Here is a 13,695-nt window from a genome sequence, read left to right as displayed (position 1 = left end):
TTGGTTACTGTGGCAGGATGGACTAGGTCCGGAGGCCCTATTGGAGGCCTCCTGGCTCTGCATCAGCCTGTCTGAGAATATAGCAGAGAGAAGTCCTCCAGGCAGCCTAGAGTGGCTGCAGAAGAATGGCCAATCTGGGGCCAGAAGGGCCTTACATAAGACAAGCAGCAGAGCAGAGAAGTTCAGTTACTGTGTGGAGCTCCAGGAGTGAAGACTGGCTGGCTGGCTGAAAGAGCAGCAGTACCAAGGACAGCTCACTGCAGACAGGACTGAAGCCCAGAGAAGGCTGCTGAAGACCAGGTGCCTGGCTGGCAGGAAGAGCATCAGGAGGAACGCCAGTGCGGGCAGGCTGAAGCCCAGGGGGACCGAGCACAGAACCTGGCCTGGCCAGAGAGGTATCGAGGTGGGCCCCGCTTTGTTGATTGAAGACTGAGCCCAGAGAGGGCTGCTGAAACACCACCAACTGACATAGACCCTGGCTGGGTTGAAGAAGGCAGTGCCTCTGGGGAAAAAGAGCGATAGCCCCATACCAAGGCTATGCTAAGAACTCGGGACTGTATTCTCTGGAAGAAGGGACAGTTTATACAGATCGGCCAGAGGGCTGAGTCACCGAAGATCCACCAAGAGAACTATCAGCCAGGGGGGTGCTATTGAGAGCTGGGTGTCACCTCGTTATAAGAACTAAAACCAAAAGCAGGATCACACCCAACCAACCAAAGAGGGGCTGCCTGTGAGAGGCTGGTGCCACCCTGAAAAAAGACTGTGATTACAGGTATATCAGCCAGAGAAAAGGGGGCGCCCATGCGAGGTGCATGCCAACCCTGTTAGTTACTGATAATTAAATGTGTATATTCAGATATATCTGCACTTTACTACTTCAAAGCACTGTGTAAACATTAACTAATTATCCTTTTCAGTACCCCTGGGAGATAAGTAAGTAGCCATTTTTACATTGGAGAAAACTGAGAAGTTAAGTGACTTGCCCAGTGTCACTCAGTGAATCAGCCAGAACTGGTACTCAGGAGCTCCTTCCTCCCAGGCCCAGTCTTTTCAGACCACAGTGTCACTCTTTCAAAGATTAAAGCAACCACCTTGCAGCCTCATATGCTTTTTTTAAATGAACACTGTAAATAAAGAAAGGTATCCTTGTAGCCGTGTTGATCCCAGGATATTAGAGAGACAAGAAAGCAATATCTTTTATTAGACCAACTTCTGCCAGTGAATGAGACAAGGTTTCGAGCTACACACACAGGACCTGAAGAAGACCTCTATCTCAAAAGCGTATCTCTTTCACCAACAGAAGTTGGTCCAATAAAAGATATTCCCTTGTCTACCTTACCTTGCTTTATAACAGTTGCCCAAAATAATGTCATAAGAAATTTTAAAACATACATTGAAATGATATATTGAGCATTTTAGTAAAAGCATCAGATATTGCAAGAATGAAAAAGCAGCATTAGAGAATCACAGCTCTGCAATCTCTCACCTGAACTTGAAAACTTCTATAGGATATCCAAATATTATATACTTTTATTGAATACATTTCTTCCAATATTACTGGACAGTACTAAGCAATGGGATACACAGGGCAAAGTACCCAGATCCTGAGCTAGGAGTAGAAGAATCATGAGATTCCATCCTGAGATGGGTAAGGGCTGGAGGTTGAACACCTTAGGGAAACACTCTGAGAGACCAGAAAGATTGACCAAGGTGCAGCTACAAGAGCTCTAGTCTCTTACTTCACAGGTGTGATCAACAGCTATTTGGCAGCTGTTACCTCAGACATGGGTATTTCTCAGGTACTAGTTTCCTCCGTTGGTTATCTCAGCTCCCCACATCAAATGATTCTAGTTATATAAGAATAGGTAAGTAAAACGGCTCTTTGTATCTGTGGGCCTTTATAAATCCTCTTGAGTCATGTTAGTAGAGTTAATAACTCTCTCTGCCCCTTTCTTTTAATTATAATAAAAAATATTTCCAGTCTCTCTCAGATCCAGAAGTGTAGAGAAGCTGCTTAATGCTCCCTTTTGGATTAAAATTATTCTCTCTAAATCACAGAGGAAGTAGCTTGCTGTTGTAGTTTATGGTATCTTAATTTTAATTCAGATTTTCCTGATATACAGCTAATTGTTAGTTTCAAATTGTCTGTTGCTATAGTTTTTCCCTTTTAATTGCTGCTGTTATTACACTCTCTTTTAATTGCTGCTATTACATTCCACTTCTCTTCCTTCTGCTCATTTCTCTTTTCACAGTCCTTTCTGACTGACAATATGTTCTGAACTTTTCTGACTCCTGCAGTTTGTATTCTCTCAGTGGCATGAATTTACCAAGTTATCCGGTCTTTTCCAATTCTTCAGATTAGTAACAATTTGGAAAAATTGTTAAAGGAATTAAAATAGAGGCAAAACATCCTCTGGCAAAACTTTTAAATTTGGTTGCCTAAAGATAGGCATTTAGATCCATATTCAGGTACATAAATATGTGTCATGATTTTCAGAGGTTTTGAACATCATATGAAGTCAGTGCTGAGCACCTCTGAAGTTTTAGGATGCTTAAATATAGATTTGTCACATACCATTTTAAAACCTTTGCTGTCTGGAAGCAAAGTAATTGTTTCTAAATTAAGAATTGTGTATACCACAAGTGACTAATACTGGCAAATCATTGAACATCTGATTTAAAATCCAGATTTTATTTTTGAAAGTTTCTTTGAGGTCAGCCTAAAAGTGTAGCTGCAGCCTTATATTTGAGCTGACTTCTGGCGAAATATTAGAACTTCTCCCCGTGGGCTGATGTCACTAAACCTGGAGGTGATGTCTATAGGTCCCAGATGGACAGGCTTCTGTAACTTCACTCATAGAGCACTTTTTCCTGTCTGGTTCATGGAATGCTGATGTTGATAACTTCTGAGAAGGATATGCGTCTTCTCTCTCTTGACAGAAGCACTAGAAGACAGTGGGTCATAGGCTGAATGAAAGGAAATCCCAGAAGACTAGTGTGGGTAGATTAACATCCCAACTTGGTGCAAACTAATTGTCTGTGTAGACAAGTCCTCAGAAATGTCCTTCCAGTTGAAGGACAATATTTGCTCCTACGCATTTAAATTAAAGAAAGGGCTTAAAGTATAGTAATTAATGCTCATTAATAAAGGAGTGATTTTTTTTTTTTACTATAAACCTCTACAATTAAACCATAACCTGAAATCCAGCATTGTTGGATTTGGAATACCTGTTGCTAAAAACATTCTGCGTAATGCATGTTTCCATAGTCACCATAGTTTTTCAGTACATGCATTTTTGAAGACTGTTTTACATTTTATATATTATAATAAAATTATAAATTGATATGATCATGTAAAACAAATTAGGAGAATCAATATGCATAACTGGTATGCTGCGTGATACTCAAAGCTGATCCCATCACGTGGTTATATGTAAACTAGTTTTCTACAGATACATTGTCAGAATCAAGCCCTGAGGTGCCATGTTAAATATATATTTTTAAAACTGCTCATACAATATTTATATCTTGTTTTATCATCACTTTTTGTAAAAAAATATTTTAAAAATTATATTATTGAAATAACACAGCTAAAATCATGACAAACTGTGTTGTAGGGCTTGTTTTCATGCATGTATGCATGTAACATTGCAACCCATGCATACACTAGAAATTAACCAGCTGTAGGGCTATTTATAGTAGAAGATGATGCATTTAATTTTTTTCTCACTTTTATTTATTCCCATAATTATCCATACTTACCAAGAATGAATAGAATCATAAAATCTTAGGGATTAATCCTACTAACTCTACTCTCTCAAGCTCCCATTTCAATGGGAGTTTTGCCAATGTAAGATGTGTAGGACCAGCCCTCTAAAAATTAGAACTCCCAACACTTGTCGTGGGAAAGGATTCCATAGTCTATTTGATTTGATCATCAGGAATTTTTACTGTTACTTGACCTAAATGTATGTTCTTTAAAAAAAAAAATGTTTAGTTACACCATCTTAGATCAACCTACACAATTCTTCTTGGTCCTTGGCATGAACAACCTTCATATAAATGTGTACAGCTATTTTCTTCTTTGACCCTCTCCTCATCATTTGGCCAAGTAATTAACAGTGGGGCTGGTAGCACTGTCTACTGTTAAGGTTGTCTGACTCTTCCCATTATAAGACTGTTTGTTTTCAGTCGCTCATAACTTTGCCAAACCTTTGCCGGATTTTGCAGGTTGATGTCTCTGGCTGAACTGTTTTTGAAACAAATTCAGACAGAATGGTTCAATAGTGTCTGAGAATAAGGCTTAGGAAAAATATGTCTCTCCAGGCTTTTCAGCAGGGACTTGAAATATGGCAGAGGAGTGTGGTCTGTGTGTCAAGGATGTGCCTTTTACTATCCCATGAAAATCTGCCCAGACTTGGTCAGGTTGTAAACCTTTGAGGAAAAATCACTGTTTGCACATGCTCAGTAGAGACTAGCTAGAACTTTGCAGCTGAAAACTCAGAAGATTTCATCCACACTGAGTTTGCTGCAGCTTGGAACTGAGTGGGACTTTCTCTGCAATTGCAGCTCCAAGCTGTGCTGGAGTCAGAATGGAAGGCAAAGAGATTTCTCTCCTGTGTTCTCAATTTACCCCCCTGCTGATATCCAGGCAGTATGAAGAAGGAAGTTGCCTGATTCAAATTTAGAGGGGACAAGAGCTCGACCATGGAACGGGGAGAGTAGATTGAGACAAGGAGCCAGAGTGGGGGAGAGCCCTCGGCTAGAGCGGCCTGGAACTGACTGGGCCAGGAGACTGGGATTCAGGGCTGGCTCTACCATTTTTGCCGCCCCAAGGAAAAAAAAAAAGCCACCCGAACTGCGGAAGCACAAAAATAAAAAAAAAGCGCACGGACTGTGCCGTCCCAAGAATGGAGGGAATGACGCCCCTTAGCATGTGCCGCCCCTGGCACGTGCTTCCTCCACTGGTGCCTGGAGCTGGCCCTGCTGGGATTGATTGGAAAAGGAGACTGGTACTGAGATCAGGACCCAAGGGAGGAGACTGGAACTGGTAGTCGTATGGTAGGGAAAGGCAGAGGTATTAATTTGTTACAGTTGGAAGGTATGTAGTAATGAGGCAGGAGATTGCAGGAAGATAAAGGACAGTCTCCTGGTTAAGGCAGTTGAATGCTGCCCTGTAGAATTTGATTCTCTGCTTCTGACACAGAGTTCCTATGTGATGCTAGTCAAGTCACTGAAACCAAACTTTTTGCAGGTGGTCACTTTTTGCATCTTTTCCTCATTTTCTGGATGCCTGATTTGAAACCTTGGGGTCTGATTTCCAGAAGTGCTGAGTACTCACAGCTGCAATTGAGTTCAGTGGAGCTGTCCTTGAACATATAAAATGCATGTTAAGAACTCTGAAAAATCAGGTACTAGATGTGTCAAATTGGACACCTAACAGTAGTGGATACTTTTAACCTTAAATCTCTCTATGCCTCAGTTCCCCATCTGTGGAATGGAGATATCACCCTTGCATTTCACAGAGGTCTTGTGAAAATAAATTAATAGTTGTAAAGAACTCAAATGCTGTAGTGACATTCACCATAGAAAAACCCATGAAGCAATTATTAATTTTGTATTCGGAGCAGGCTTGGGTAATATGCAGTAAATAAGGCTTGGGGCCATACATTGAACAGTGAGAATGAAACAAAATATTGAATAGCTGCTCATGAAGTGAGCACCGACACATCTTTGTACTGAATGAGGCAGGGGTCCTGTGGAGAAAAAAATAGTGGATGATCATGTAAGTAAAGACTGTACCATGCATATGCAGCAGGGAGCCAAATTAAGATTGCTTGGGCAATCTTAATTCTGGCATTTCTTAACTTTTGAGTGCTTGACATTGTAACCTTGTAATGTTCTTTTAACGTTTGACAGTTCCTTTCCTCATAAATCAATCCCACAACACTCAGATTTTGGTGCTTATAATATGAAAATCCTTAGCAATGAAAAAAAGTTATTGATCAAAAATGTTAACAGGGCCTAGACCTTTAAACTGCATGTATGCAGAATTTGTACATGCAGTTGCTATGAATGTACACACAGTTATGTTAATTTCATGGACAAGTGATCAGTTAGACATCTAAGTGGCCACTTCTGTGCACAACTACTAAATATGCATTGATGGTAAAAGCTCTGCAAATAATGCATGTGTATTTTCATTTCTCTAACTGCATGTGTACAGCGCTAAAAAATCTGGCCTCAAAAATATTTCAGAGGGATACTTTTCTCTCTGATGTGACTCCATTGAATTCACTGGAGTTAAGCCTAGGATGATTTACATCCAAGACACTAAGCCACCCCTTGACCAGAATTGAAAGAATCCTATTTGAACTGGCAAGGTTTTGATAAAAGGTTAGTCACACATTGACAGCTGAAGTTGAGAAGTGACAAAGATGCTACCAGTATATCTGTTCTGACACATGTATTTTTAGCTATAAAACAATTCTTTTAGCCTCTGTGAAGTAAAAAATGAGAGAGCACCTATCTGAGAAGAATAACAAAATGAAAATAAGTAGAGCTTGAGATCTCTCCTATCTTTTAACTCAATATTTGATAGATCCAGAGGAATAACAGCAGACTAGACAAAACAAGGCACTGTGACCAAAAATAGGTCACTGAATGGATCGGGAGTTTTCAGAAATGTGGAACCAAGTGCCTGTACTTCTCTGGAGACTTCTTGCTTCCCCAGTGATTCAGCAGTTTACTGAGTCTGGTTTATAAAAATAAAAAATGTATTTTTTACAATGAAAAGCTGACTTTCTCTTTTTACTCCACAAAAAAGTAAATATGTTAGTTGTTATGCCTTGTATCATGGCTGACATCTTACACTCTGGGAATATCCCCTAACAATCTGGAATGTATTCATTCCTGTAGGGCTCATACCTAACCATGCTAGTGGTAAGTTTGAACAGCTCACTTGAACAACTGAATTTTTTCCTGCCCCAGTAGCTCCAAGGGAGTTATTAAACATCCCAGATCTTATAGTGACGATTCAGTTTTATACCACAGTAACATTTAAGCTTGAACAGGGAAACTTGTTATTTTAAAAAGTAAGGAAGTTCTCAAAGGAAGTAGAAGCATATTAGATGAAAATTACTTTTATGTTGTTACATATATACCGCTGTAGCATATATGGGGCTGCACCACAAAATATGTTCCCTCCCACAAACGGCTTACATTCTAAAACCTAGATTTTCAGCTATGCCAATAGCTTCTGTGCTCAGCCGAGGGATACAAAGCTGGCAGTTATGACTGTTTCTGGAGCCAGTTCTAGGTCAGCCTCAACAGGTTGCACGATATTGGGCCTTAAAATATCCTGGTGGTATTTAAAGAAAACTATTTTACACTTCACGATTTTCTTTCTCCTTGTGTTTTTAATTGTTTTTTATGTTAATTCTGTGTATTTTATTTTTCAATGTCAGTGGCAACAATTCCTCTGTTTTGCACTATGGACATGCTGGAGCCCCAAATGACAAGACTGTTGAAGATGGAGACTTGTGGTAAGTTAAAGGATTGTTTAGTGTTGTTTCTTAGCTTTAAAAAGAAACAATCTCAGCACTGTATTTGAGTTCCTTTAGTCTTAATTTGAGCAGTAAAAAGATGGCCACCTAAGGATTAGGGTCCACATCTTTAAAAGTGGTGTACAACTTTCGGAGATGTGGCTTTTTGGGTGCCAAACTTGACCTGTTTCTTTTTTTTCTCTTCGGAGGTTCTGGGCACCTGTCTCTCCAATTTGGGGGTGGGGTGGGAAGGAAGGACCCAGATTTCAAATACTTAGTTTAATGAGTAATTAGGTCCAGGGTTTTGATTGAGTGTATTTTAGAGATAAAGGCCAATTGCAAAATCTAGATCCAGGTTTGTATTTGTAACTTCAAAGGAGGTGCTTGAATCTGGGGTTTTAGTTCAAGTCCACATCTATTACTGTTTGTGGTTGCTAGTTAAATAATTGGTTAAATTTTAACATCGACCTGATCTCTACAATGTAGCATATGTCTGCATACTTTAGTGATGATATTGCAGATGAAACTGCAAATATAATCATCGTTGAGTTAAACTGGTGTAAAATCATGTCTGTGAGTGTATAAAAAGTAGATGATGTGGTGCATGATATAACAAAAGGCAGCTTTTGAATTTTTCCTCTCAAGATCTAAGTCAAGGGGTCACGTTCAAAAAGAGAAGTCCACCTATAATTAACTCTAGGTGAGTTAATGGTAGACATTAGAGATCGAAAACATCTACTAGATTATCTAGTCCATTTCCATACTATTACAGGATTGCTCCCTACAGGCATGCAGGTGTATATTTTCACATTTGTTTGCAAAGGTGTAGAAAGTTATATTAATAAGCTCAGAAGCTATTAAGGAATAGAATTGAATCATAGATGCACAAATATGCCTCTTTGGCTAATGTCACAGGCACTTCTGCAGATGCAGCAGATTGAGCTAGGTAGGTAACGTCTTTATTAACAGGGTAGAAACATTTTTAAATAATTTTTGTATAGTAGTATGTTGTCTGTTATTCTTGTCTGGTGTGAATAGTCTACTGAAAGCCATCCAATGTTCTACTCTATTATTCTGTTTTGTCACCATTTTGTATCAGAGTATATAGAGAAGTTTATCATATTATAGTGGCTAATTGGATTAAGTAAGATATATGAACACGATACAGTAGTGGCTAATGAATTATATCAAAATTTTCCAAATGTCAGCATGCAGCATTCAGGTACTCCATAAAGTGGTTACTGAGGGAACAAGAAGTGTTTCCATAATGTATTATGATGTCATGGATTTATAATTTAACCAAAAGTGTTTTTAAAGAGGGTGGGAAATGTTATTAGGTGACTTCTTAGGCCAATGTTATGAATGCAGTCCACTTATTTATGACCTAAGGCAGGGATTGGCAACCTTTGGCACACGGCTCGCCAGGGTGCTTACCCTGGCAGGCCAGGCTGGTTTGTTTACCTGCCGCCTCTGCAGTTCCACCAGTCGCGGCTCCCGCTGGCCACGGTTCGCTGCTCCAGGCCAATAGGGGCTGCAGGAAGTAGCAGCCAGCACATCCCTCAGCCCGCGCCTCTTAGGTTGGGCTTAGCTTACTATATGCTAGCTAAGCCTAGCTTCAAATGAACCTTTTTCTTAATGTAGATGTAGGGTACCGTCTTTAGCTCAGTTTTAACTGGTCATGTTGTCACGTAGACAGAAGGCTGGGCTGCAACTTGACTTAGCTAAATCTAGCTACAAGTAGGAAAAAGGTCAAAGTTTATATCAGGCTTTCCTAATATATGTTAACCATTTTTCATGGTCCAAACAAATCCCAAAGGAGTGTTGAGACTTACTGATGGCCCAACGATTGTGGTCTTGTTCTACTGCTGCTCATGTTGTACCTGCTATGTGACTACAGGATTTCAATCCCTAGTGCTGGCAGGCTGTGCTTTTGTTATCTCTGTACTTAATGTGGAAAAGAACAACAGAACACTAGCATAGAAATCTGATCTTTTTCATAATCACGGTATGAAATTTAACAAAATTTTGTAAAAGTATTTTTAAACACGCTCTCTCTCTCTCTCCCTCCCTCCCTCCCTCCCTCCCTCAAGCAGTTTTGTAGGCAACACTTCTTAAAATCTTGAGCTACCTTGCTGTAGCACAGTAAAGCTTATTATAGCAACAGGAAACTTCAGAGTGTTCTTCTCTGGGTATTCTATCAAATTTCTAAGTTCCAACTCATTTGTTTAGGTGTTAATGAGCAACCAATTTAGCTCTAATTTTCTCATGGACTGGCACATTGAAAATGCTATATAGTCCAATCATGAAAATCCTATATATATTGTTGCATGTAAATATTTTTATTTTAACGTACCTATAAGTTCTGATATTTGACTCCTTATAAAAAATTTTAATGGCTGCTGGGAGCCCTCTGTTGGAAAAGATTGGGAAATCCTACAGTACAATACACAAGGTTAAGAAAAAAAAATACATCTCTCTGTCTGGTCAGATGAAGGCAGAAGTGGTGAAAGATTATTTCTGCTTCTGCCTGCTTATTGATACATAAGTTGTTAAATTAATCGTACGGGATCTGAAGTAAGACTTTGGTAGGAATACAATGATTTCTATGAAATATTCTTCAATTGAATTTTATACTTTTTTTCCTAGTTTTTTTTCAGTTGATATAAGTGGAATTCTGCATCTGTTATAAATATTACATATTAAACAGAACATTGCAATAAATATGCAACTCCATAAACTATCTGGATACTGAAAAACCTGAATTTGGAAGAAACAATTAAGTGCCTGCTCAGTTTTTTAAATCTGTTACATCATCACTATTGCTGAGCACTCCTTTATGGCCAAGTGTGGCGCGTCTGTGGCCTGCCTCAGTTTCCCCCCTCAATGAGGTTTCTTAAAGAGCCTGGTCAGGGAGAAGCCAAACACTCTGCTTTACAGCCATATATCCCCCTTTCATAAATCCTTCTGAAAGGAACACTTGCATGTTGGTTCAAAGGCTTTTACCTCAGAGACTAGATAAAACTTGGAAGTCCCCTAGAGTCTCCAGCACCAGCTCCTTCTGCTGTAAGGCCTTAAGCTTCTCCGTTACGGGCTCTGCCGTCTTTCCCATGCTTGTTCAGGGTCTCTCGTAGGCCTCCATGCCTGGAGAGCTTTTTCCTAGTTCATGTTCCCTGGGAGCTCACCTCCTCTGGATCTTCCTTTCTCCTCAGGAGCCCTTGTCTAACTGAGGCCCTTATCTTTTTATCATGCCCAGGTACCGTAACTGCCTCCCAGTTACTCAGTGAGTTAAGTAATCCCAAGTGAACCTGACTTGCCTCATTACCTTTTGTGAATCCTGTCAAAGGTAGGCTAAGCCCTTGACCCCTTTAGAGGACCAGCTATCCTCTGATGAGCTGTAAAAAGGATTCCTGAATCTCTAATAGTGTGCAGGCCTATGATTTTAGCTGCTCTCAAGCACAGTAGCAGCCTAGCACAAAGCATATGAAGTGTCATACACAGAAATCAATGCATTGTATTAGGAAAATCTATGTATTTTATAGACCAATGCGCAATTCATTTATAACCCAATACATTTAATTAACTATAAATATCACTATTAAAGTAAACCAGTGTTCCATATACAAGTTAAGATGTTTTAAATTAAAATCCACATAGTGAACAAGTAAATCAATACGGTCTACTAAAAAAGCTGTTTTCATAAAGCAAATATGTATTATTCATGCAAGCAAAAAGGTCATGCAAATGAACCAGTATGCTCACTACACATGTTGATCACAAGCCTACATGCAGTAGTTTCATTTGAAATTACATTTAAACAAAATCTTTATACCTGAAAATATTGTCAAATTGATGTATTAAAAATGTAGCCCGCTCTGGTAACATAAGTCAAGTAAAGCCAAAACACTGGTTTTCTTTGGTCATCAACAGCATGGATAAAAAATGAGTTTAAGGCTGAAATTTGCTACATTATGCCAAGGTATTGCAGCATTTATTTTGTCATAAGATAACCACTGTTCCTGGAGCCATGCTGTAGCTGTAATGTTTCAAGTTAAAGAGGGGAGACAGGGCTAGAAAGACTGAGAGCCCACCACTCTGTACAAGGGTGACATACTGCCAGTTCTCTGGTGTCTTCTGACCCAGTCCTACCAATGCTGTCATGTGGGACACAGAGCCACAGGACAGTTATGGGATGAGGGGGAGGCTGGTGATAGAAAGAAGACTAGGGTGTAGTGGGGGACTGGGGGATGCTTTGAGGGCAGCAAGGGGACATTTGTAAAGCAATAGAGTGTCAATGTGGGGAAATGACATTCTTTTGGTTTGGAGCTATCTGTCCCTTGAGCATATGGCAGTTAAACTGGATGGAGTCTGACTCCTACTTTGCCTTCTGGGAGCATCAGGCAAGATGTCAGTTTCCCACATTGGGCTCCTCTCCCACTTCGTTGTCCTCAAAACACCCCCTCTCCATTCTACCCTAGGAAGTAGATAGGCATCTGGCTCCACAACTGTGTAGCATGGGAACAGTCCCAGATGGTAACTTGAGCTTGACAAACCCTGCTGATGCTAAATCTATAATGTGTACTTTTATATTCTGTGGCACCTTATAGACTAACAGACGTTTTGCAGCATGAGCTTTCGTGGGTGAATACCCACTTCTTCGGATGCATCCGAAGGTTTCTGTTGCATCCGAAGAAGTGGGTATTCACCCACGAAAGCTCATGCTGCAAAACGTCTGTTAGTCTATAAGGTGCCACAGGATTCTTTGCTGCTTTTACAGAACCAGACTAACACGGCTACCCCTCTGATACTTTTATATTTTGACTCTGAGATGTATCCAGTAGAATAATTTGAGTTCATTATATTCAGTTTGCTAGGTAGGTTCTTAGTACAGTACAACATATTTTTTTGTTGATTACTGTTACTACTGCCAGATTTCTGAGGGAATTTTATAAATTCATTGATTTATTGAAATTGATCAGCAGGGTTCCTGTAACCTTTGATAATTAGGAAATTATGCCTATAATCCTAACATAAAGACTTCATATGTGAAATCCAAATTTAAATGTTTTAAATGCTTGAAAATACATTTGAACCCAGATGCCACAAAAAGAGAATATAGCTGCTGTTGCTGGACACTGTTTTGTGTCTATATTTTAAGGTGCATGTTTCTGTCTTTTTATTGTTGTTGATAGATGTGCCCCAAAGAAAATTTGGCATTTAGTAAGTTAGCTATTTTTGGCAGCCTTAAGGATCTGATAACATTTTTAGGACTGGTTTATGTATTCTTGCTTGCAGAATACTAAAGATAATCACAAAGTCTATTTAATTGCTTTATTTAAAAAAAAAAAGTTTGGAGGTATCCCTGTAGTAGTTCACACTATTAACACAGAAGTGGTCTTTATTCTTAGTGGTATGATCTCCCCCCATGTGCATTTGTAATGCATGCACTTTGGTAAATAGAATCCTGTGAATCTGTTATGTACACTTAACTCACAGTGAAGTCAGTTGGAGTTTTCTGTGCATGAAGTCTGCAAGATTGGGCCCGATTGTAGAAAAGGCGACTGAAGAGAAATACATAGAGGATTCTAGCCAGCCCTAAAGCAAATCCAAGGATGTAATTCATTAGGGGGGACTCAAATGAAGTCATAAATAATGAGAGCTCAGCATGAACCACTTATGAACTGCAGCAGACCTGTGAGAGAGAATGTTAACCTTGTATTCACTCTGGAGCTATATATTATTTATACAATAAAATTAACTGTAAAAGTTTAAATGGGAGGATGTTGGCGTTTCAGGTGATATTTTTGCCTTTATTTGACCATTTTTAATATGTTCAGCTCTTAATTCACTGATTTCAATGAAAATATTAGAAAGTGCTACAATATCTTTTGTGAAGAGAGCTACTGTCCCATCACACCCCTTCGCTGCCATCATTGAGCTAGTACATCCACACAGTGATGTCAGTAAATTAATCACAGCTTTATTTAGTACTTAAATTCTGAAACCTGAGTGCTGTAGACAAGTTTTATTCAAATAATTTTTTTTATCATAAGAATTGCAGCATAAAAATGTAGCCTTAATACAGTCCCAATAAAGCATAATTAAAGTGTCTATTTTAGGCGTTTTAAGTATGCCCATCACTCTATCACCAAGC

The 13,695-nt window shown here is 39.4% G+C and overlaps 1 protein-coding gene across 2 annotated transcripts in view; it reads left to right on the top strand.

Moving 5' to 3' along the window:
- Positions 1 to 13,695, top strand: part of PEPD (peptidase D) — a 227,212-nt gene that overhangs the window by 144,580 nt on the left and 68,937 nt on the right. For both annotated transcript variants that reach the window (XM_044987795.1, XM_044987794.1), the window contains exon 11: positions 7,467 to 7,544. In XM_044987795.1, the coding sequence (XP_044843730.1) occupies positions 7,467 to 7,544 (78 nt within the window). The remainder of the gene's footprint in view (positions 1 to 7,466; positions 7,545 to 13,695) is intronic.

The sequence above is a fragment of the Mauremys mutica genome, chromosome 14, assembly GCF_020497125.1.
Source record: "Mauremys mutica isolate MM-2020 ecotype Southern chromosome 14, ASM2049712v1, whole genome shotgun sequence".
In the NCBI taxonomy this organism is placed as follows: domain Eukaryota; kingdom Metazoa; phylum Chordata; order Testudines; family Geoemydidae; genus Mauremys; species Mauremys mutica.
Note: the sequence above shows the minus strand (reverse complement) of the source record. Positions and strands in the feature narration are given on the sequence as shown.